The sequence below is a fragment of the Thamnophis sirtalis genome, unplaced genomic scaffold (genome assembly GCF_051295495.1).
Source record: "Thamnophis sirtalis isolate CommonGarterSnake01/CBP01778 unplaced genomic scaffold, rThaSir2_p1.2 scaffold_9, whole genome shotgun sequence".
NCBI lineage: Eukaryota > Metazoa > Chordata > Lepidosauria > Squamata > Natricidae > Thamnophis > Thamnophis sirtalis.
In genome coordinates, this window is record NW_028261389.1 from 6060278 (window position 1) to 6086158 (window position 25881).

At 44.1% G+C, this 25881-nt stretch overlaps 1 protein-coding gene across 1 annotated transcript in view; it reads right to left on the minus strand.

Moving 5' to 3' along the window:
- ITIH5 (inter-alpha-trypsin inhibitor heavy chain 5) overlaps positions 1 to 23626 on the minus strand; it is a 41673-nt gene extending 18047 nt beyond the window's left edge. Inside the window, exons 1-7 of the mRNA XM_087722709.1 lie at positions 23408 to 23626; positions 11531 to 11575; positions 8344 to 8507; positions 6181 to 6273; positions 4651 to 4904; positions 4377 to 4546; positions 2644 to 2760 (exon numbers count right to left, since the gene is read on the minus strand). Coding sequence (XP_087578835.1) covers positions 2644 to 2760; positions 4377 to 4546; positions 4651 to 4904; positions 6181 to 6273; positions 8344 to 8507; positions 11531 to 11575; positions 23408 to 23527 — 963 coding nt within the window. The 5' untranslated portion in view covers positions 23528 to 23626. The remainder of the gene's footprint in view (positions 1 to 2643; positions 2761 to 4376; positions 4547 to 4650; positions 4905 to 6180; positions 6274 to 8343; positions 8508 to 11530; positions 11576 to 23407) is intronic.
- Positions 23627 to 25881: the final 2255 nt, after the last annotated feature.

A 25881-nucleotide genomic window follows, 5' to 3' on the forward strand; every position in this document is an offset into this window, starting at 1 on the left:
GTTGTGTGGATGTGTTTTGGGCCAGGCCTTGATCCTAAGTCAAGGATCAGCATTGTTGGGCCCCTGCCCAGGACGGTCTTGCCACCCCCCAGGTCTCCACAGAGACTGAGCTTCGCACGACAGAATTGATCCAGTTTTGGGAGCTGAACCCCACACATCTTCAAAACACTGGTCTCAAGTAGGGGTGTCAAACTCAATTTCATTGAGGGCCACATCAGGGCTGTGGTTGACCTTGGGGGGGCAGGCCGGGTGTGGCCAACTGAGCAGGTGTGGCTAACTGGGTGGGCATGGCCAGCTTGACACCACTCCCCACACTACTGGCATGTTTGCTTTTCGCACTGGATAGACCGGGCTGAAGCCATGATGGCCCAATGTTTCTTCTTCGCATTGGGTAGACCGGGTTTAAGCCATGATGGCCTAATGTTTCCTCTTCACATTGTGTAGACCCGGTTTAAGCCATGATGGCCCAATGTTTCCTCTTCACATTGTGTAGACCCGGTTTAAACCATGATGGCCCAATGTTTCCTCTTCACATTGTGTAGACCCGGTTTAAGCCATGATGGCCCAATGTTTCCTCTTCACATTGTGTAGACCTGGTTTAAGCCATGATGGCCCAATGTTTCCTCTTCACATTCCGTAGACTGGGTTTAAGCCATGATGGCCCAATGTTTCCTCTTCACATTGCGTAGACTGGGTTTAAGCCATGATGGCCCAATGTTTCCTCTTCACATTCCGTAGACTGGGTTTAAGCCATGATGGCCCAATGTTTCCTCTTCACATTCCGTAGACTGGGTTTAAGCCATGATGGCCCAATGTTTCCTCTTCACATTCCGTAGACTGGGTTTAAGCCATGATGGCCCAATGTTTCCTCTTCACATTACATAGAATGGGTTTAAGGCATGATGGCCCAATGTTTCCTCTTCACATTGCGTAGACTGGGTTTAAGCCATGATGGCCCAATGTTTCCTCTTCACATTGCATAGACTGGATTTAAGCCATAATGGCCCAATGTTTCCTCTTCACATTGCGTAGACTGGGTTTAAGCCATGATGGCCCAATGTTTCCTCTTCACATTCCGTAGACTGGGTTTAAGCCATGATGGCCCAATGTTTCCTCTTCACATTGCGTAGACTGGGTTTAAGCCATGATGGCCCAATGTTTCCTCTTCACATTCCGTAGACTGGGTTTAAGCCATGATGGCCCAATGTTTCCTCTTCACATTGCATAGACTGGATTTAAGCCATGATGGCCCAATGTTTCCTCTTCACATTGCATAGACTGGGTTTAAGCCATGATGGCCCAATGTTTCCTCTTCACATTCCGTAGACTGGGTTTAAGCCATGATGGCCCAATGTTTCCTCTTCACATTGCGTAGACTGGATTTAAGCCATGATGGCCCAATGTTTCCTCTTCACATTCCGTAGACTGGGTTTAAGCCATGATGGCCCAATGTTTCCTCTTCACATTCCGTAGACTGGGTTTAAGCCATGATGGCCCAATGTTTCCTCTTCACATTGCATAGACTGGATTTAAGCCATGATGGCCCAATGTTTCCTCTTCACATTCCATAGACTGGATTTAAGCCATGATGGCCTAATGTTTCCTCTTCACATTGCGTAGACTGGGTTTAAGCCATGATGGCCCAATGTTTCCTCTTCACATTGCGTAGACTGGGTTTAAGCCATGATGGCCCAATGTTTCCTCTTCATATTCCATAGACTGGGTTTAAGCCACGATGGCCCAATGTTTCCTCTTCACATTGCGTAGACTGGATTTAAGCCATGATGGCCCAATGTTTCCTCTTCACATTGCATAGACTGGATTTAAGCCATGATGGCCCAATGTTTCCTCTTCACATTGCATAGACTGGATTTAAGCCATGATGGCCCAATGTTTCCTCTTCACATTCCGTAGACTGGGTTTAAGCCATGATGGCCCAATGTTTCCTCTTCACATTCCGTAGACTGGGTTTAAGCCATGATGGCCCAATGTTTCCTCTTCACATTGCATAGACTGGATTTAAGCCATGATGGCCCAATGTTTCCTCTTCACATTCCATAGACTGGATTTAAGCCATGATGGCCTAATGTTTCCTCTTCACATTGCGTAGACTGGGCTTAAGCCATGATGGCCCAATGTTTCCTCTTCACATTGCGTAGACTGGGTTTAAGCCATGATGGCCCAATGTTTCCTCTTCATATTCCATAGACTGGGTTTAAGCCACGATGGCCCAATGTTTCCTCTTCACATTGCGTAGACCGGGCTGAAGTGATGCCAGATGGCCCCTTACATTTTGCAGGATGGCCCCATGGGCCAGATCCAGTGGTGGGCTGCAGGCGGTATGCCCTGGCACGGGCGTACCAGAGCCTGCCCGGAGCACTGGGTACCATTCCAGTACGGTCCGCCAAAGGGCCCGCCCGCCTGCCCAACTGTACCGATTGGAATGGGATTTGGAACCCACCACTGGCCAGAACTGACCATATCGTGGCCCGGATCTGGCCCGCGGGTCTTGAGTTTGACACCCTTGGTCTAAAGTGAGGCTACACTAGTCCCAATCTACAATCCCAGATATGGCCAAAGAGTCTCACCACCTTTAAATCATGGATCTGGAATCCCTGAGCATTGCGCAACAAAGTTCCTCACCTGCTTCATTTTGGTGCCCACCATGGATGCGCTTCTGTCGAGGACAAAGACAATGTTCTTTGGCAGAGGAGGGAGATCTTGGGGAGCAAAATAGTGCACAAAGTAGCCATCCAAAACCTGGTGAGATAACGAGAGAAGAAGAGGTTGTCTGTGGAGATTCTCAATCGACAGAACCCCTCCGCAAACGCATGGCGCAACGCAGGTGAACAAACGCATGGGGATAGGATTCAGCAGTCCATACCAGAGTGGTATTCATCCAGTTCTGACAGGTTCTGGAGAACCGGTAGCAGAAATTTTGAGTAGTTCGGAGAACCGGCAAATAGGCTGGCCCCGCCCCTGCTGCCTCCCAGCTTATCTTCTTTTGTTGCCCTCTACAGAAGAACAGAGCTGGAAAGCAGGTTAGTAGGGTGGGGAGGGAATAGGGATTTTCCTTCCCTGCTACGCCCGCCAAATTTTTCGTATTTTTTGGAGTATAAGACGCACTGGAGTATAAGACACATCATAATTTTGAAGAGGCAATTTTTTAAAAAAAAAGGTTTTTGCACTCTGCAGGCCTCCCAAGCCCTCTGCGCACCTCATTTTGTGCAAAAAAAGTGGGGGCATGCAGAGTCTTTGGGTGGCTTGTGGAGGGCTCCTGGGGGCTGCGGGGGCCAAAATGGCCCATTTTTGCTCATTTTTGCCCTCCCCACCCCCAGGAGCACTTTGCAAGCCTCACGAACCCTCTGCACATCCATTTTTGCAAAGGGGGTGGGGTTTCGATAGGCCAAAAATGCTGTATTCAGTGTATAAGACGCATCCAGATTTTCACCTTCTTTTTGGGGGAGGGAAAGGTGCGTCTCATACTCTGAAAAACACGGTAGTTCAGAGAACAGGCAAATAGGCTGGCCCTGCTCCCACTGCCTCTCTGCATCCCAGTCGATCTTCTTTTGTTGCGCTGAACAGGAGAACGGAGCTGGAAAGCAGGTTAGTGAGTTCGGGAGGGAATGGGGATTTTGCCGTATCCTTCCCCTGCCACGCCCATCATGCCACGTCCACCAGGCCACGCCACACCCACCAAGCCACACCCACAGAACTGATAGTAAAAAAAATTCAAATCCCACCACTGATTCTGCATCTGAAAAAAATGAAGGTAATTGTTTTCAAGACAGCAGAGTCCACATTCTGGATGGAAGGCTGAGTCAACCTTGAGCCGGTGAGATTAGAACCGCTGAGCTGCAGATAACAGTCAGCTGAAGTGGCCTGCAGTACTGCACCCTAACCACTGCGCCACCTCGGCTCTAAAAGCAAAGTCCAATTACCTTTTCCCAAATGATTGGTAATAGAAGAAGAGAAAATTCAGGAATTTAATCTGCCAAAATCTTGAAAAATATCAGCAAATCCTAAATCTGGAATCCTAAATGGGGATCCATCTGGAACGATCGGTGGATTACATCCCCTCAATTTGTGGTTGACTTTTAGCAACCATGTAGAAGTGTAGAAATTTTGATCACATGGCCATGGAGATGCTGCAATGGTCGTTAAACGTGGAAACTGGTCATAATTTCCTTTTTTCGTTGCTGTTGCAACTTCAAATGATTGCTAAACAAATGCTTGCAACTTGAGGGCTACGTCTAGAGTAGTTTTCCCCACACCCAACAAAAAAGCACTTGTGGGAATGAATACTGGACTGGCTGGAATTCATCTCCAGGAAAGTAGAGCCAGAAATGAAACCAAGGACATTTCCCCCAACGTACCTGGACTTCCCCAACACTCAATTCTCTGTTGACATCATATTGGATGATAAAATCTGCTAGAATGCCATTCCTGCTGATCGCGGCTTGTTGTACAAAGTTGGGATTGAAGGTTACTTTAGCCAACGTCTTTGTCTGGCCAACCACAGTTGAAGGAGGTGGAGTCGGGTGATCTGTTGAGGAAGCACAGCGTTTTATTATTTTTATTTATTTATTTATTTTCTTTTTCAATGTATTTTATTTTCCTATCTGGTCTACTCTCATTTTATCCACTCACCTTTGGTGCTGCCTTCTCCCTTGCCTTTGTTGTTTTGGAGGGGCAGAACTTCCAAAGAGTTAATTCCCAAATTCTCGAGGATGTTGACCTCCACACGTAACTTGGCCACCAACTGCTGGGGTCGGATGCTGACCGTGTATTGATACTTCCCCAACCGTCTCCGTAGCAGCTCCTCATAATGCAGGATGAAGGTGGCTTTCATCTTCCGGGGAATTAATCCAGAGGCTTTGAAGGTCTCCATTTGGCTTTCTCTGCTGGAAGAATTCAATGGCTGCTTAGAGACACATTGTCAACCCTGAAGCAAACCTGGCTGAGGCCATATTCGTGGCTTCATGGTTGCCCCAAGGCAGAGGGGAAGAAAGGGAGGAGGAAAATTTAGATAGCTCGGCTTTGCCGTCCAAATAAAAAGTTTTCCTGTAGGAACCAAGGACATTCCAACAGGTGACTGAGGAGAGGAGGAGGAGAGTAACCAAGCAACCTCTATTGGACAATGTGACTGATGACCTGGGGAGAAGGGAGTGTCAGACCTGGAAGCCATCTTTTACATTGGGCCTTCAGGCCTGCCACAATTTTCGACTGTGGGAAAATGGGAGGGGGGATTATATGGAGTATGGGAAAAATATAGACTAAATATCATTCCTCTCTCAGAGAGTCAAGGACACCATGTCCTGCAGCTGCGATGGTGTGACTGGGAGGCATCTCCAGTTTTGGACGGTGTTTGATTGGACAGTGTGATGGACATGTGGGTGCTGGGCAGGGACTTGAACTTTCACTTGGTGGGGAAAACCTGGAAACTTTCAGATTTGGGTTTTCCCAGTTATGCTAATATGACATCTCTAATAAAATGTTGAAAAAAAAACAAAAACGGGCCTGTTTTTGCAAAAACAGAGCTGTTTTTCGGAGTTTTGCAGAGTGCAAAACCTTTTTTTTTAATTTGCCTCTTCAAAACCTAGGTGAGTCTTATACTCCGAAAAATACTTGGTGGGGAAAACCTGGAAACTTTCAGATTCGGGTTTTCCCAGTTGTGCTAATATGACATCTCTAATAAAATTTTGGGGGGAAAAACGGGCTGTTTTTCAGAGTTTTGCAGAGTGCAAAAACTTTTTTTTTTAATTTGCCTCTTCAAAACCTAGGTGAGTCTTATACTCCGAAAAATACTTGGTGGGGAAAACCTGGAAACTTTCAGATTCGGGTTTTCCCAGTTGTGCTAATATGACATCTCTAATAAAATTTTGGGGGGAAAAACGGGCTGTTTTCAGAGTTTTGCAGAGTGCAAAAACTTTTTTTTTTAATTTGCCTCTTCAAAACCTAGGTGAGTCTTATACTCCGAAAAACACGGTAATAACAGATGTTTGAAAACAGAGCGTCCTCGACCTTTTCTTATACCAAAGAGAATCAAGGCAGGGTTACTTTGATCTTCTTTCTCACCCCTTCTTCTCTTCTAGGACAAGTTGTCCTTTGCTTAATAATTCTTGCAATCCTTCACCAAGGTTGCTATATTCCCCAAATCAAGACGATGCAAGTCCTTACCTGTCATCTCTGGGTCTTGAATATGTTTCTTCATCTGCACGCAACCAGTCTTTTCCAATAACTTCCCCATAATAAATCTTGCCACCAATAATCCTGGAATCAAGGAAAAAGAGAGGATACGCATGAAAAATAAATAAATAGACAGGCAGGTACTGATGAATCAGTCTGTTGATTCTGGTTTCTTCCCATTTTTCCTTTATTCAGCCTTAATAGCAGTAGACTTAGCAGTAGACTTATATACCGCTTCATAGGCCTTTCAGGCCTCTCTAAGCGGTTTACAGAGAGTCAGCATATTGCCCCCAACAATCTGGGTCCTCATTTTACCCACCTCGGAAGGATGGAAGGCTGAGTCAACCCTGAGCCGGTGAGATTTGAACCGCTGACCTGCTGATCTAGCAGTAGCCTGCAGTGCTGCATTTAACCACTGCGCCACCTTGGCTCTTAAACCGCTTCCTTCCTATTTCTGAATTAGATTCAAATGTAAAAGGTCCCCTCGCACATATGTGCTAGTTGTTCCTGACTTTAGGGGAATCTGAATTAGATTACATTTCCTTAAAAAAAATGGTCAGGGCAAAAAATCCCATACTGATATTAGCACCTTTTAACACGTAACGGTTTCCCTGTGAACTTCGCCTTACGGTAATTCATTATTTACACTCCTTTTTGCAATAAGAGATCTCTTATCGCTAGCCCTGTAAGGTAGTCCTACTTATGGCCACAATTGAGCCCAAAATTTCTGTTGCTAAGCGAGGCGGTTGTTAAGTGAGATTTGCCCCCTTTTGCAACCTTTCTTGCCACAGTTGTTAAGTGAATTGCTGCACTTGTCAAGTTAGTAACACAGTTGTTAAGCGAATCTGCCTTCCTCCGTTGAATTTGCTTGTCAGAAGGTTGCAAAAGAATGAGAATAGAATAGAATAGAATAGGGAATAGAATAGAAAAGAAGAGAAGAAAACATAGAAGAGAAGAGAAGAAAGAGAAGAGGGAAGAGAAGAGAAGAGAAAAGAAGCAAAGAGAACATAGAATAGAATAGAACAGAATAGAAGAGAAAATGGAAGAGAAGAGAATAGGGAATAGAATAGGGAATAGAAGAGAACATAGAATAGAATAGAATAGAATAGAATAGAATAGAATAGAATAGAATAGAATAGAAGAGAATAGGGAATAGAATAGGGAATAGAAGAGAACATAGAATAGAATAGAATAGAATAGAATAGAATAGAATAGAACATAGAATAGAATAGGGAAGAGGAGAGAACATAGAAGAGAAGAGAATAGGAAAGAGAAGAGAACATAGACTAGAAGAGAAGAGAAGAGGAGAAGAGAAGAGAACATAGAATAGAACAGAATAGAATAGAAAATAGAAGAGAAGAGAATAGGGAATAGAATAGGGAATAGAAGAGAACATAGAATAGAATAGAATAGGAAAGAGAACATAGAACAGAATAGAATAGAAAATATGAAATAGAATAAAATAGAATAGAAGAGAAGAGAAGAGAAAATAGAAGAGAAGAGAATAGGGAATAGAATAGGGAATAGAAGAGAACAGAATAGGATAGAATAGAATAGAATGGAATGGAATGGAATAGAATAGAACATTAGAATAGAATAGAATAGAATAGAAAATAGAAGAGAAGAGAATGGGGAATAGAAGGGAACATAGAAGAGAATAGAATAGAATAGAACATAGAATAGAATAGAATAGAAGAGAATAGAAGAGGAGAAGAGAACATAGAATAGAACAGAATAGAAAATATGGAATAGAATAGAATAGAATAGAATAGAAGACCCAGGGACACTGCAACCATATGAGCCAGTTGCCAAGTGTCTCAGTTTTGATCATGTGACATTGGGAAGGCTGCAACAGTCATAATTGTGAAAAATGGCCATTCCCCTTTTTGCAGTCCCGTTGCAGTCCCGTTGAAATGAACTGTTGCAATTCGAGGACTATCTGTACTAACTCTATTTTAAGGTTATATTAATAGAGCCTTGCAAATCTGAAATTTTCTCTTCCCACCCCCTCCTTTTCCTCTCCAGAAAACTAGGGAAGGTCCCATCTGAAACGCTGAGAATATTTTTTTATCTCCTCTGCGATTTCTCCTCCCATCCCCCGAGGCCATTCGCACAGACCACCACATTTATTTTATGACACAACCGCTCACCTACATGGTAAAGTTTGTGACGAAGGCCGTGATGGGTATTTGCATCTCAAAGATTCCTTCCCGAGCCTCCGAGCCGGCGTTCACCAAAGTGCAGGAGACGGTGGTAAAGGCGTATCGAGAAATGATTGTGGCTTTCACTGAGAATTCGGACATACGAGGTCTGGTTTCCTGTTGGGACACAGCCATCGTTCCACAAAGGCAGGATCATGTCATGTCAGACGCCCCAGGTAGACATAAAACATGACCAGATAAACCAATTCTGCTTTATTGTAAGGCTGCTACATTAACTACATTAATGTACAGAATCTTGCAAGTATCTTCAGGCTGGGTTTGGGGCTTAAAGTGTGATCGGAGCTGCCGTCTTTCTATAAATCTTGGTGGGGGTGTGTGGAGTGCTGGAGTATATATATGGAGTACTGTTCTGCCCCCCCCACCCCCCCGTTCCACACCAAACGACACTCCGAGCCAGAGATAAATTACAGCATTTAATTAACAGACAGACAGGTCCTTGGCAACAACCCTGCACAGACAAGCTTGGGCAGCAATAAACACAGATAAGGCTTGGCAGCAATCCAGCCTGCCAAGCTCACACAAAGTTCTCCGCCATTCGATTCTGTGTTGACTTCTGCAAAGAGGGTCCTGTGCACAAGTAGCCTTTTTATAGTCTGGAGAGGAGCCTAATGACCATCAGCTGAGTGCAATTACCTCCTGTAATTGCATAAGTGTTCCTGACACCTATTAGCTCTTCGATGGCGTGCATCCAGGAACAACTCACTACTGGCCTCCGGCTCACCCTCCCTTGTCTCCTCCCCACTGGTCCAAGGGTCAGGTGCCTCCTGGTGGCCAACCAGCCTCTCTGCGCCCTGCTCGGAGTCAGAACCCTGTCCAGGGTACTATACATCCTCCAGAGCCGACTCAGAGGGCCCCTTGCTGTCGGAGTCTGGTGGCAGCTCCAACGGCTCCTGCTGGGCCACAACAGAGTATATATACTATATATATATATAAGATATATATAGTATATATATATATATATATATATATCTTGTATTTACAAACAGTCTGCCTGTTACTAAAAATGTTTAAAGATGTTTAAAGATGTTTAAAGATGTTTATTAACATTTGTAGGCCGCCCTTTTCCCTGAGGGGACTCAGGGCGGCTCACATAAAATCAGGGAGGGGGAATACAAACAATGACGTAGACACATATAATAAAAGTAATAAGCAACATACATTCATCATTCGGGAGGGGCGGCTATCCTTGTCCCCAGGCCTGACGGGCTAGCCAGTTCTTAAGGGCTGTGCGGAAGGCCTGGACGGTGGAGAGGGTACGAATGGCAGATAGTGTCCTCCTCCCTTAATCTGTGAATCACTGAAGGTATCTGTTTCCAACTGTTACTTCTTGTCCTGCCCTCAAGTGCGTTGGAGACTAGGTTTGAGCCCCCTTTGAGTGCCACTCATATTGGAAGACTGCTGTCATGTCAACCCCTAGCCAACCTCTTCTCCAGAGCACCTGAAGGCAGGACAAGAAGCAATGGATGGAAACTAATCCAATCACTAATTGTTGATAGAACTGCTGCTTCATAGTATAATTTTAAGTTGGGCATTTTCAAACCTCCTCTTTCACATATATCTTGCATTATTTTAAGTTTTATTCTCGGTTTCTTCCCTGCCCAAACAAACTTATTAATACCTTTCTGCCATTCTTCCAAATTTGCATCTTTTTTGAGTATTGGTATCATTTGAAAAAGAAATAGAAACTTAGACAAAATGTTCATTTTTACTGCTGCTATCCTTCCCAGCAAAGACAATTGTAATTTTTTCCATTTATTCATCTCTGTCTGTATTTTATGCTATAATGGTTCATAATTATACTTATATAATTTCCCATTTGAGGTTGTAATATAAACTCCTAAATATTTAACCTTTTTTACTATCTCACATCCTGTTACTCTTTCTAATTCCTCTTTTTGATTTGTAGTCATATTTTTAACTATCATATTTGTTTTCCCTAGATTTATTTTAAACCCAGATACTTGACCATATTGATTAATTATGTTCATTAAGCCTATAGCTGATTTCCCCGGTTGGTGATGGAAACTAATCAAGGAGAGAACAAACCGAGAACTAAGGAGAAGCTTCCTAACAGTGAGAACATTTCATTGGTGCCTACAGACGTTGTGGGTGCTCCATCACTGGAAGCTTTCATGATGAGACTGGAGAGCCATTTATCCAGAATCTTGCTTGAGGAAGGGGCTGGACTAGAAGACCTACAAGATCCTTGCCAACTCTCTTATTCTGATCCGTATCCTGACTCTCTTGTCTCGGTTCTGATCTGATGCCAGATTACGCTGTCCTGGTTTTGGGATATGCAAAGTGTGTCATTAAGGGGTATGCAAAGCTACTCATTAAGCTCTCCATCTTTGCTCTATCTCTCCTTCCACCCTCCCTCCCCTCCCCTTTCCTTTCCTTTCCTTTCCTTCCTTTCCTTTCCTCCCTCCCTCCCTCCCTCCCTTTCCTCTCTTGCACCTTCCCCTTTCCTTTCCTTTAAGGGGTGGGTTTCAAATTTTTTTACTACCTATTCTGTGGGATGGCCTATTTTGTGGGTGTGGCTTGGTGGTCATGTGACTGGGTGGGCGTCGCCAACTTGTAAAATGTGGTGAAATTCACTTAACAATGCTCTTGCTTAGCAACCAAAATTTTGGCCTCAATTGTGGTCATAAGTTCTCCTTCCTTCCTTCCTTCCTTCCTTCCTTCCTTCCTTCCTTCCTTCCTTCCTTCCTTCCAACACTGGATGGAGAAGCATCCCCTGATCTTAGCAGTGAAAAATGGCTGGACCAGAGGTGGTATTCAGCAGATTCTGACCAGTTCTGGAGAACCGGTAGCAGAAATTTTGAGTAGTTTGGAGAACCGGTAAATACCACCTCTGGCTGGCCCCGCCCCCATCTATTCTCTGCCTCCTGAGTCCCAGCTGATCAGGAGGAAATGGGGATTTTGCAGTATCCTTCCCTTGCCATGCCCACCAAGCCACGGCCACCAAGCCATACCCACAAAGTGGTAGTAAAAATTTTTGAATCCCACCACTGGAAGATTTCTTGATACAAGCCTGTCTTTTTCATTGCGAAGTTAGGAGAGGGATATTACGAACAATTTCTTGCAAGACAAGAACAATTCACACTTAGAATATTACACACCAATCTCTGCAGTAACCGTGTCTGTCGCGGGACTCTCCGTGCAACCTGCAAAGGAAGAGAAATCATCACTCAGCATGTTTCCCACTAAAAATGGAAACCAAAATGTTCAGCAGAAGTGAGAATGGTGCCTTTTAAATGTTATGCTTTCCAGAAGCCACTTCTGTATCCTTAGGCTGGCTGCTAAGCCTCCATTAATAATGAGAGAGATTGGCACATATTACCAAATTTGGGGGGAAAATACAAACGTGGTTAGAAAAGAGGTTAGGAAAACATGTAGATCTTAAACCTGAACTTTTTAAAATTAGGCATAGTATCAGAAAAAAAATGATAAACAAAGTGTATATTTAATATTGCATGTATTAACAGCAGCGAGGATTGTATTTGTGCAGCACTGGGAAAAATGAAGAAATATCACTAAATGAAGAGATAACCGAGAAGATATCGGACTGTGCAGAAATGGACAGGCTTACAGTGAAGATCAAACAGAAAGAAGATACAGAACATTACCATGTCCCTTACAATAAAAATGCCTGTATTTAGAAAAATGCGCACCGAAATAAATACAAACTCTCTTACAAAAATTCTCAGATCCAGCTAAAAGGGTTAGGGAGACATTCAAACACTATACTGCATTCAATTTTGGTCGCCATGATGTAGAAAAGATGTGGAGACTCTAGAAAGAGTGCAGAGAGGAGCAAGAAAGATGATTAGGGGACTGGAGACTAAAACATATGAGGAACGGTTGCAGGAACTGGGTATGTCTAGTTTAATGAAAAGAAGGACCAGGGGAGACATGATAGCAGTGTTCCAATATTTGAGGGGTTGCCACAAAGAAGAGGGAGTCAAGCTATTCTCCAAGGCACCTGAGGCAGAACAAGAAGCAATGGGTGGAAACTAATCAAGGAGAGAAGAAACTTAGAACTGAGGAGAAATTTCCTGACAGTGAGAACAATTAATCAGTGGGACAGAAGTTGCCTCCAGAAGTTGCGAATGCCCCAACACTGGAAGTCTTTAAGAAGATGTTGGATAACCATTTGTCTGAAACGGTGTAGGGTTTCCTGCCTAGGCAGGGGGTTGGACTAGAAGACCTCCAAGGTCCTTTCCAATTCTGCTATTGTATTGTATTGTATTGAGAAATAAAGCAGATCTAACATATCTCTCATTCTTGTTCTATATATTCTCCAGTATTGTTCTCCAGCGAAGTAGAACTGAAAAGAAAATTTCCAAACAATTCTAGTTTTCATAATTTTTTTCCCTTCTGTGGGTTGCTGAATTGTCAACTTCCTGTCTTGTGGAGGTTGTAACAACCTCTTTTTTTCATGCTATTTCATTCTCAGTAGAGTTGTGTTGTTGTGTAGGGCAGTGATGGTGAACTTTTCGGCAGCAAGTGCCGAAAAGGGAGCGCTTTGCGCGAATGCAAGCGCTAGGCCCGTGCACACATGCTCGGCTGGCCCGCAACCGGAAAGAAGGGCTGCCCAGGGAGCATGTGTGTGACAAGAAATGAACTTCTGGTTTCCAGCGCACACATGCACGCTGGCCAGCAAATATTCTGGTTACTGCCACATATGCACCTGTGCCGATCAGCTGGCATGCTCACGCTGGAAAACAGAAGATCGGCTTTTCCAGTTTCTGGCACTGCTGCTTGCACAAAGGCCACCTGTTCATTGTGTGTGCATGCGTGCCAGAAACCTGGAAGAGGAACGTGCGACACTGTGTGCCAGGCGACATGGCTCCGCGTGCCACTTCGGGCACACATGCCCTAGTTGGCCATCATGTGTGTAGGGCGTTGATCTAGATCAGGGTGTCTAACCTTGGCAACTTTGAGACTCGTAGACGTCAAGTCCTAGAATTCCCCAGCCACCCATGCTGGCAGGGGAATTCTGGGAGTTGAAGTCCACAAGTCTTAAAGCTGTCAAGTTTGAACACCCTGGGTTTTTTTTTCTAAAGGGTTAGGGGTGCAAGGGTCTTGTAACTTGACAGCTTTAAGACTTGCGTGCTTCAAATGCCAGAGTTCCTGAGCCAACATGACTGGAGGAGGAATTCTGGGAGTTGAAGTCCACAAGTCTTAAAGCTGTCAAGTTTGAACACCCCTGCCAGAGTTCCTGAGCCCACATTTTGGTTGCTAAGCAAGAGCGTTGTTAAGCGAGTTTCACCACATTTTACATGTTGGCCACGCCCACCCAGTCACACGACTGCCAAGCCACTCCCACTCGGTCAGATGGCTGGCAAACCACTCCCACCCGGGCACATGGCCGGCAAGCCACTCCCACAAAGCAGGCCACACCTACAGAAGAGGTTCTAAAAAATTTTGAAACCCACCACTGTATTAAATCCATGCTGCTGCATTCTTTGAATATTTATCTTCTGCATCACTTTTGCCATCCAGGGTTCCTTTCTCTGGGCTGCTCTCAACGTTCCTTAGATGGAGTCCAAAGTGTTGGTTATAAATATTTAGGTTATAAAAATCCGACGGATGCCAATATTCTCGGTCATGGAGTTTTTATCTCCATAGTCTCACCCTCCCTCCCACCTGGGCTCTCCCCCTCTGCCGTGGCAGGCCTGGATCAAAGAGACAGATGGAATTCGCTTTGTATTGTCCTCTGCTGGGTTTGAATGGCGAACGTGCAGAAGTCGTATGAAAGAATGCGAGATTTTCTTGACTCCCAGCCAAGCTGCCTTTTTGGAGGAATCAAAACTCTGGAGAATGTTTGAACTCACAAGTCAGAAAGTTCTTGCTACGGCAATCCATGCTTTAAGCAACGTAGAACTAAGAAGAAACTTTCCGACAGTGAGGACAATTAATCAGTGGAACAACTTGCCTTCAGAAATTGTGGGTGCTCCTTCACTGGAGGTTTTTGCTATTCTATTCTATTCTATTCTATTCTATTCTATTCTACACTACTCTACTCTATTTTTCTATTCTGTACCCTGTTTCCCTGAAAATAAGACCTCCCTGAAAATATTGCACCACAGCAGCAGCCATGAGGTGACTATGCTTGCCACCTCCTGCACCTCAAAAATAATAAGCCCTCCCCAAAAATAAGGCCAAAAGCTTATTTCAGGGGTCAAAAGAAAATAAGGCCCTGTCTTATTTCCAGGAAACATGGGATTACTATTCTATTTCGTTATCTTCTCTTCCGTTTCATTCTATTCTCTATATTCTATTCTATATTCTATATTCTATTCTGTATTCTGTATTCTGTATTCTGTATTCTGTATTCTGTATTCTATATTCTATATTTATTCCATATTCTATATTCTATATTTATTCTATATTCTATATTCTATATTCTATATTCTATATTCTATATTCTATATTCTATATTCTATATTCTATATTCTATATTCTATATTCTATATTCTATATTCTATATTCTATTCTACTCTATTCTACTCTATTCTACTCTGTTCGTTCTGTTCCATTCTATTCTCTATATTCCACATTCCACATTCCATATTCTGTTCTGTTCTATTCTACTGTACTCTATTCTATTCATACTCTATTTCTATTCTATTCTGTTCTATTCTATTCTATTCTATTCTTAATATGATTTGCTTGCAGCAAAGCAGTAGCTTAGTCGGTTAGGTGAGATATGATCCCACCTGTAAAATCTCTCAGGTATCAGTATATGGAGAACAGTATTCCTCACCATTTTTTAACAAGGTAGTCCTTGACTTACAACAGTTTGTTCAGTGACCATTTGAAGTTACAACAGTCCCGGAGAAAGTGACTGATGGCCATTTTTCACACAACCGTTGCAGGCTCCCCATGGCCACGTCATCAAAATTCAGACGCTTGGCAACTGGCTCACATTTATGACAGTTGCAGCGTCCCAGAGTCACGCGATCCGCTTCCGCGACCGTCTGTCAAGCAAAGACAATGGGGAAGCCAGACTCGCTTAACAACCATGTTCCTAACTTAACAACCATAGCAAGAAAAGTTTGTAAAATGGAGCAAGCCTCATTTAACAAATTTCTCTTTTAACAAAATAACATTTGGGGTCAATTGTGGTCATAAGTTGAGGGCTACCTGTACCGCAAGATCCAGAGATACTCTGAACAAATGGGGCTATCCGGGACTTCTGCCCTTTGTGTTTGTGGCAATGGTGGGTTGCAGGCGGTACGCCCTGATATGGGTGTACCGGCTCCTGCCCGGAGCACCGGATACCGTTCCGGTACGGTGCTCCAGAGGGCCCACCCACCTGCCCAAGCTTCTTACCTGTGCTTTAAGCCTTTGGCGCTTCCACGCACACGCATGGCATGTACGGCACCTGGGCGACGCTCCGCCGAGCAGCTGGAACATCCTGGAGGCTTGCAGAAGCATTGCAGGCAACTACGATGCATGTGCGCACTGCACGCATGTCCGCACACCACACATATGTGTGTGCACGCCGTGTGCGACCATGTGGTTGACGCCGGGGCCGTTCCAACCATACTGGTTGGAACGGAATCCGGAACCCACCCCTCGTTTGTGGTGACATGCAGACAACATTACAAATGTACCCCTGCCCTTTGTGTCACCATCAGTATACAGTTGAAGACCTCGTGGCAGTGTGACAGAACAGAATTAATGTTGCTAGTTTCTGTGCAAGGTCTGTTTAATTTGTGTCTTGCATTTTGTATTTTAAATGTTCTATCTTATAGTATATTTTATGTTAATTGTGAGGCTTCTAACAAGACTGGGCAATGCACTCAGCTCCTGTAATTATATCTTGTACGCTGGTCCCTGTAAGCATGAAATTTTCAAACAATTTTTATGGTTGTTGGTTAAAAAAATAACACTTCCCAGAACCTCTGATCTAAAGACGAACGATAGAAACCTGGAGGTGAAGCAAAGTCTCTGTATTTCATGCCACTTTATATACGAAACTTTGAAAATCACTACCTCGATTTACAACAGTTCATTTAGTGACTGTTCGAAGTTACGACGGCACTGAAAAAAAGAGACTTATGAGACCCTTTTAAACACCGTTGCAGCTCCCCCATCCATGATTTACATTTCGATGCTCGAGGACCGGCTCATATTTACGACGGTTGCAGTCTCCCAGGGTCACGTGATCGCTTTTTGCGACCGTCCGGCAAGCAAAGTCAATGGAGAAGCCAGATTCACTTAACAACTGGGGGACTGACTTAACAACGGCATTGATTTGATTAACAAACGGGGCAAGAAAAGTTATAAAACTGAGCAAAGCTCACGTAACAAATTTCTCGAGTTTCAAGTTTCGAGTTTAATAAAGTTTGTGTGCCGCCCACTCCCATTGGTGGCTAAATTTCTCACTTAGCAACCTAAATTCTGGGCTCGATTGTGGTCGTAAATCAAGGACTACCTGTACAAGCAGATAACCCCAGACAGCCTCCAGCCATCACCCTACAATTACAGATAAATACAGTACAAACAGCCAAGTCCATGCAACATTAACTTTTCCGATGTACCAAGATTAAAACGTGATTTTCACCATCACTCGGGCAGTTAATGTTTCAGCCAAGCGGATCGGCGTTTAAAGAGCTGGAATGTAGATGGTCGTAGCTTAGGGAAATGGCCTAAGCTGTGTTTAAATGGCCCTTTTAATTTAGTTTTTGCTGCTAGTCTCTCGCAGAACTCCGCCGAGGTTTTGCAAAAGCCTAGGAACACAGTTTGAAAAACTCAAGATTCGTGCTATCGCATTCTGCAAAACGAAGAATTTTGGACCAGGGGTGGGTTCCTAACTAGCTTACTACCAGTTCGCTGAGAGGGTGTTTTGTGTGTGCGGTGCTCCCTTCGCTCGCCCGCATTCCCGCCCCACGTTGCTGTGCATGCGCAGTTGACTGAAAACTGTTCTGAGCATGCGCAGAAAACATGCTGGCAACAGCAAAAGAGACCGGAGAACCAGTTCGGGGCATGGCAGACCGGTTCCAGTGATCCAGGCCACCATACCACTACCGAATCGGCTGAACCGATCTGAACCAGTAGGACCTCACCACTAAGCCTGACCGGAAGTGGGTTCGAGCCACCATTACTTCCGGTTCAGTAGTAAAAAAAAAAAATTGCTCTGTGTGCATGCACATTTTGATTTAAAACAACCTGCGCATGCGCACATTAAAAAACAAATAAAAATTACGTTCAGGCCTGCAGTGATATTCCTTTTAGGATCTTTGACCTGCCACACTCTCTCTCTTTCTTTACTATGCTGTTTCATTAGTGGGGTAATTGGGAGGAGGAATAGTAAGGAATAGAATTGTAGAATGTGTTGTTGTCAAAATAAAACATAAAACATGATGAAATATTTGTGTTTTAAAAGAAATAAAACTTTTGAATCGAAAAAAAATAAAACAAAACATTCCTTTCTAGAAGCTCGAGGTCATTCTTTGTCTCCGTACCTCTGCACCGGACTGGAAGGTATTTATTATTATTATTATTATTATTATTATTATTATTATTATTATTATTATTATTTTATAGAAAAAATTTTATTTTTGTTACATAGACAACATAATCACACAACAATAGAAAAAGAAAGGCAGAGAAGAAAAAAGAAAAAAACAAGAAAAAGGGAAGAAAAACAAAGCCCATCATCCCATGCAGTATGTCATTTGATTACAGATGTTTTAACCTTTATCATTCTTATACATTCATTGTTTCATTTAATAGATTATAATTTAGTATCGTTTCTTATTCCCCTGCCTGTAGCAATCCATCCCCACTATGTTTTCCCCCCTCCCCCCCACCCCGTATCTCTCTGTTATATATTTAATAGACACAACAATAAAATAGGATTTAAAAAAGAAGAAAAAAGAAGAAAGCACAAAAAGAAAAAGATTATTATTATTGATTTATCAAACTTACATCCCGCCCATCTCACCCAAGGCGACGCTAGGTGGCATCGAAATTAAAAATTTAAATAAATAAGTTATTAAATTTTAAAGTTCAGCTAAAGCAGCAAACTTTCTGATTGCTGACCGCAAATGATTTTTGCCACCTAATTAAACAGTCCATTAAACATTTCCTTCCTTTCTCCTCTGACCGAGAGATTTGGCGCTGGTCAACTGGAAAACTCTTGATTTTGCAATGAGTTATTAATGGTGTCTAAAAACCTGCCTTTCTCCTATATAATCCATTGCAACAGCTGCACCGAAGCCCTCTGTTGTCATCCTATCCATTCTGGAAAAAATGCAGAAACATCCTGACTTCTCGCGCGTGAGAAAATGATGATCATGCTGTTTGGTAAAGCCCGTAGCGTCATGATTTTTTTCCCCGCGTGCCAAGGACGTAAATCGAATCACGGCAGTTGTTAAGTGAATCGTGTAGTACAGTCCTCAACATACAACCGCAATTGAGCCCAGAATTTATGTCGTGAAGTGAGAAATTTGTTAAGTGAGTTTGCCCCGTTCTGCGACTTTTCTCGCCACGTTTGTTAAGCGAATCAAGGCAGCTCTTAAATCAGTCACACGGTTGTTAAGTGAATCGGGCTTCCCCATTAGCTTTCCTTTTCAGGAGGTTGCAAAAGAGGATCCCCCCCCCCCGGGACACTGCAACCGTTGTACATGTGAGTCAGTTGTCAGGCGTCGGAATGTAAATCACATATACCACGGGGGATGCTGCAACGGTTGTTGAGTGTGAAGAATGGTCATCAGCCGCTGTTTTCAGTGCCGTTGCGACTTTGAACCGTCACTAAGTGCATTGTTGTAAGTTGAGGACTACCTGTAGTTAAGCAAATCTGGCTTGCCCCATTGTCTTTGCTTGCCGGAAGTTGGCTGGGAAGGTCACAAATGGGGATCACACGACCTCAGGACGGTGCAACTGTCACGGATACATGCCAGTTGCCAACACTCTGAATTTCGATCCTTATGATCATAGGGGATGCGGCAACCGTTATAAGTGTGAAAAATAGTCATTAGCTACTTTTTTCAGTGCTGTCGTAACCGTTACTAAACCAACGGTTGTAAGTCATTTGTAGTTTCATTTGCATAATATGTTAACTTTACAGATGGTCCTTGACTTAACCCTATTTTTCGGACTATAAGACACACTTTTTTGTCTCCCGAAAGGAGGTGAAAATTTCTGTGCCTCTTATAGACAGAATATTGCCGAAGCCCCGCCCACCAGCCAGCCATTTTTTTTTGCCTCCACACACCCTGTTTTGGGCCTTTTTCTCAGCCTGTTTTCCCCCCAAAAAACAGGCCCTAAAAGCTTAAAAAATGGGACGAAAGAAGCCTCAAAAATGGGGCCAAAAAGCCTCAAAAACGGGCCAAAAAAAGCCTAAAAAACAGGCTGAAAAACATAAAAAACGGGGCAAAATCAGCCTCAAAAACTGCTCAAAAAGCCTCAAACAAATGGGCCAAAAAGCCTAAAAAATCGGCCAAAAAGCCTCAAAAAATGGGCCAAAAAAAGCCTAAAAAACAGGGTGAAAAACCTTAAAAGCGGGGCAAAAACAGCCTCAAAAACTGCCCAAAAAGTCTCAAACAAATGGGCTAAAAAATCTTAAAAATGGGCTGAAAAAAGCCTCAAAAACGGGCTGAAAAACCTCAGAAATGGGGCAAAAACAGCCTCAAAAACTGCCCCAAAAGCCTCAAAAAATGGGCCCCAAAGCCTCAAAAACGGGCTGAAAAATGCTTCAAAAACAGGCTGAAAAAAGCCCTCAAAACAGGCCAAAAAGGCATCAAAAAAAGCCCCAAAAAGTCTTAAAAATGGGTAGAAAAAAGACTGGAAAAGGGCCGAAAAAAGGCCCCCAAAAGGGCTGAAAATGGGGCACATGGAGGCCAAAACCTTTTTTTGTTGTTGTTTTCCTCTTCTAAATTTAGGTGCATCTTATAGTCAGGTGCGTCTTATAATCTGAAAAATATGGTACAACCATCCATTTAATGACCATTCAAAGCTACAAGGGCACTGAAAAACTGATTTACGACCATTTTTCACCACCGTCGCAGCATCCCCGTGGTCACGTGATCAAAATTTAGACGCTTGGCAACTGACTCCTATTTACGACGGTTTTAGTGTCCTGGGGTCACTTTTCTGACTTTCTGACAAGCAAAGTCCATAAGGATGCCAGATTCACTTAACAACCGTGTGACTAACTTAACAACTCCAGGGATTCACTTAACAACCCTGGCAAGAAAGGTTGTGAAATGGCGCACAGAACTCACTTAACAAATGTCTCACTTAGCAACATAAATATTGGGCTCAATTGTGGTCGTAAGTCAAGGACTACCTATATTTAGTTTTAAGATCAGAAGGGGGGGTTATTATTGTGTAAATCCAGAGAGTTCAGACTGTGTTTGGCAGACCCAGGAAGTAGGTTAATTCAATCTCCAATTTCCATATAATTAATTTGTAATTCTATAACCAGGTTATCTGGGATCGGGAGTCTGGAAGCAGCTTTTCCCATGAACAAAGGTTATAATAAAAGGGCATTAGCTTTTGTGTACGATGAAAGCATCTCACAAAAGTATACGCCTTTTAATAGCATTTCTTTGTTAGACAAGCTGCTACAGACTCCTGATTTTATGCCCCTGTAAAATAACCATCAAAGCAACTTTCTTCCTGCTGTAATGACAGGTTGCATGAATATTATTCAGAAAGTCCTTGGCAGCTTTTTATTTCTATTCGTAATAGATTCACAGGCAACTCAATTGTTGAATTAACTGAAAGTGAGCTCTTAAAAGAAGCTTTTTGACAAAAATAACTATACAGTCCATCGCCTGCTGAGAAAAACCGGTTGCAATTTGCACTTTTAGTTATACTACAAAACGACATTATTAGTGGCTATACCGACCGTATGATTTGATTTAAAAGTCATAAAAAAAGCAAAGGAGGAATTGCCGTAGAATTTTATCTTTGCAAGAGCCTAGATATTATTATTATTAAAGCTCCTTTCACTTGGAAAAAACAACTTTTCTCTTTGGAGTGGGCCGACACTATTTTGAGCTCCAGAACTGCCTAGGAAGGATTCCAGAAATTTATTTGGCGTTTCATGTTTCTCCCAAAGAAATATATATATATATATTTTGCTTTCACGCAGAGATAAGGCACAGCAAATATGCAAAGGGAGAGAAGCGAAAAGTTACAGAACGGCAGACAAATTCCAGAAAAAGTACAGTTTGAAATTGCAAAAAAAAAGGTGTGAGCCAACTGAAAACTTTTAAGACAAATAGCTCGGCACTCTGAAAGCAGGGGGTTTAAATTTGGTTGAATCGGACCAAAGGTCTATTTATTCTTGCACAGTTTATAAAGCAACCAGCCAAAGGCTTCCAGGCAGGGTGAAAGGAAGCTATTAAGAAGACTGCAAACTCTCTCTGAGGTTTGACCTCAGCGCTTGACGTCCCCCATGGTATACTGCAGCTGACCTTGGAGTCTCCATTTAACACTTCCCAGGAGCGCCTCAAGGATTTAGATAGGCGTTGTCCAAGGGAGGGGATGGCACTAGACTTCTGAGCTTGGTTCCAGAGCCAAAAGTACAACCGCAATCAAAAGCCTGGAGAAGTTTGAATCCGCCTTAATTTTAAGAGTCATATTAGGTTACTCTTACATTTATGGGAGAGGGGGGAGGGAGGGAGGGGAGGGTGGGAAGAAGGGAATGAAGAAGAGAGAGAGATGAAGGTGGAAGTGAAGGGGAGAGAGAGATGAAGGAGGGAGGGAAGAAGAGAGAGAGAGAAGGCAGGAGGAAGAGAGGGAAGGATAGAGAGAGAGAGGAGGAGGATGGGGGGAGAGAGAGAAGGAGGGAGGGAAGGAGAAAGAGAGAAAAGGCAGGAGGGAGGGAAGGAGAGAGAGAAGGAGAGGGGAGGGAGAGAGATGAAGGAGGGAGGGAAGAAGGGAGGGAAGAAGGAGAGAGAGAAGGCAGGAGGAAGAGAGGGAAGGATAGAGAGAGCGAGAAGGAGGAGGAGGGAGAGAGAGAGAAGGAGGGAGGGAAGGAGAAAGAGAGAAAAGGCAGGAGGGAGGGAGGGAAGGAGAGAGAAGGAGAGGGGAGGGAGAGAGAGAAGGAGGGAGGGAGGGAAGAAGAGAGAGAAAGAGGGGGGAAAGAGAGAAGGAGGGGGAGGAAGAGAGAGGGGGAGAAGGAGGGCGGGAAGGATGGAGGGAAGGAGAAAGAGAGAAAAGGCGGGAGGGAGGGGAGAGAGAAGGAGAGAGGAGGGAGAGGGATGGAGAGAGAGAGAGAAGGAGGGGGGTTTGGAAGGAGAGAGAGAAAGAGGGAGGGAGGGGGAAAGAGAGAAGGAGGGAGGGAGAGAGAGAAAGAGAGAAGGAGGGTGGGAAGGAGAGGGAGAAAGCGGGAGGGAGGGAAGGAGAGATAGAGAGGGAGAGGGGAGGGAGAAAAAGGAAGGAAGAGAGAGAAGGAGGGAGGGAGGGAGCAAAGGAGAGAGAAAGATATTGTAGGGGCTTCAACACTGGAGGTTTTAAAGAAGAGATTGGAAAACAATTAGTCTGAAATGGTATAGGGTCTCCTGCTTTAGCAGGTGGTTGGATGAGAAGACCTCCAAGGTCCCTTCTAACTCTATTATTTTGTTATTCTGGATAGATGATAGATAGATAGATAGATAGATAGATAGATAGATAGAGAGAGAGAGAGAGAGAGAGAGAGAGAGAGAGAGAGAGAGAGAGAGAGAGAGAGAGAGAGAGAGAGAGATAGATGATAGATGATAGATAGATAGATAGATAGATAGATAGATAGATAGATAGATAGATAGATACTGTAGATCGATAGACAACATTTTTGACAATATAATTAAAGCAAGTTTGGCACAAGGTGTTAGGTGGCCCATCCCAAAACAAGCTTATTTAAAATATCCCTTCCTTTTTTAGTCCAAATCTTAGCACACATCTGGATCCCCCCCAACAGCTGTAATCCCCCAGATTTCAGCTTCTCCTCCCTCTTCCCCCCCCCCTGCCCTAGCAAAGAGAAACAAACTTACATTGTCAATAAGGTTATAATCCGTAATCCCGGCCTCTTCCAGATCCCGGGCTAAGAGTTCAGGATCTTGTTGTGCAGAGGCCGCCAGCAGACAGCACCCCAGGCAGAAGAGCCAGGCCATGGTGCAGTGGGGACTCCCCAAGAGCCAGGAGTCAGGAAGGGAGGAGAAGGTCTCCTTGCTCTGACTTCTGTCTCCAGCTCGCTGGAAGAGGGACGCGTCTGACCTGAGCTGTCTTGGCTGGCTGCCTCCCCCTCCCTCCTCCCTCGGTTCAGCCCTTTCGCAGAGCTGGGAGCGAAGATTCCCCCCCCCTCCACCCGTTCCTTGCTTGAGCTCAGTTCCAGCAGAAGGCTGGTGAAGCTCCGGAGAACTTCCACCACCAACACTTTAGGTGGTCTCGTGTCCCCTTCTGCTCGGGGACGGAGTGGGGATGGAGGGCCCAAAAGTCACCTTTGTCGAAAGCGTTTTGGAAGAGTCTCTGGGTTTTGTTTTGAATGGTTGGTGCCAGTTTCCACCACCACCACCCCCAACTCCCACCATAACAAAGCTGGGTTCTACCAAATGTGTTTATCTCTAATCCTGAGTCATTGGCTGACCTAACAGAATGACAGAGTTGGAAAGAACATTTGAGGTCTTCTAGTCCAACCCTCTGCACAACTAACAAACTAACCCAGACCTCCAACAGTGAATAGAATAGAACAGAATAGAACATAGGTAGGGTAGAGTAGGGAATAGGGGATAGGGGATAGGGGATAGGGAGAGGAAAGGAGAGAGGAGAGAAGAGAGGGAAGGAGAGAACAGAACAGAGAATAAGAATAGAATAGAATAGAAGTAGGGTAGAGTAGGGAATAAGGAGAGAGGAGAAGAGAAGAGAGAAGAGAGAAGAGAGAAGAGGAATAGAATAGAATAGAAAAGAATAGAATATAGGTAGGGTCGAGTAGGGAATTAGGAGAGGAGAGGAGAGAAGAGAAGAGACGAGAAGAGAGAATAGAATAGAATAGAATAGAATATAGGTAGGGTCGAGTAGGGGATAGGGGATAGGGAATAGGGAGAGGAAAGGAGAGAGGAGAGAATAGAATAGAATAGAATAGAATAGAATAGAATAGAATAGAATAGAATAGAATAGAATAGAATATAGGTAGGGTCGAGTAGGGAATAGGGGATAGGGAATAGGGAGAGGAAAGGAGAGAGGAGAGAATAGAATAGAATAGAATAGAATAGAATAGAATAGAATATAGGTAGGGTCGAGTAGGGAATAGGGGATAGGGAATAGGGAGAGGAAAGGAGAGAGGAGAGAATAGAATAGAATAGAATAGAATAGAATAGAATATAGGTAGGGTCGAGTAGGGAATAGGGGATAGGGAATAGGGAGAGGAAAGGAGAGAAGAGAGAATAGAATAGAATAGAATAGAATAGAATATAGGTAGGGTCGAGTAGGGAATAGGGGATAGGGAATAGGGAGAGGAAAGGAGAGAAGAGAGAATAGAATAGAATAGAATAGAATAGAATAGAATATAGGTAGGGTCGAGTAGGGAATAGGGGATAGGGAATAGGGAGAGGAAAGGAGAGAGGAGGGAAGAGAGGAAAGGAGAGAACAGAACAGAGAATAAGAATAGAATAGAATAGAAGTAGGGTAGAGTAGGGAATAAGGAGAGAGGAGAAGAGAGGAGAGAGAATAGGAATAGAATAGAATAGAATATAGGTAGGGTCGAGTAGGGAATAGGGAGAGGAGAGAAGAGAGAATAGGGATAGAATAGAACAGAAGAGAAGAGAAGAAAAGAGAACAGCAGAATTGGAAGGGATTTGGAGATCTTCTAGTCCAACCCCCTGCTTGAGCAGGAGACCTTATACCTGTGATGGCGAACCTATGGCACGCGTCCCAGAGGTGGCACACAGAGCTCTCTCTGTGGGCACATGCGCCATTGCAAGCTGGTCTTCTGGTTTTTGATGCGCACACGCGTGCCAGCCAGCTGGTCATCCCGCACACCGGAGCACCGCAAACCCAAAGACTAAGTGGTCGGCACACATGCAAGCACCAGAAACCAGAAGACCAGTTGGCTGGTGCACACATGCGCATCGGCTACCTGGTCTTCGCGCACATGTAGACACACACGGTTCGCCATCACTGCCCTCGACCATTCCAGACAAATGATTGTCCAGTCTCTTCTTGAAAGCCTCCAGTGATGGAGCACCCACAACTTCTGAAGGCAACTTCTGTTCCATTGGTCGATTGTTCTCGTGGTCAAGAATTTCCTCCTTAGTTCTAAGTTGGTTTCAAGTTCGGGGAGCACCAAGCCCCCCCCCTTATTTCAGCCCCTGAGCTACAAGTCTTCTCCCCTAAGGTCATCATGCTAAGACATGGGGGCGTTGGTCTGGGAATGTGCCCACCAATGAAAGAGCTCTGTGGCTGGGCCCCAGGCGCTTGCTAGTTGAGGACGAACTGGCCTGAAAAAGAACCAGTCCCAGTGACTGCACTG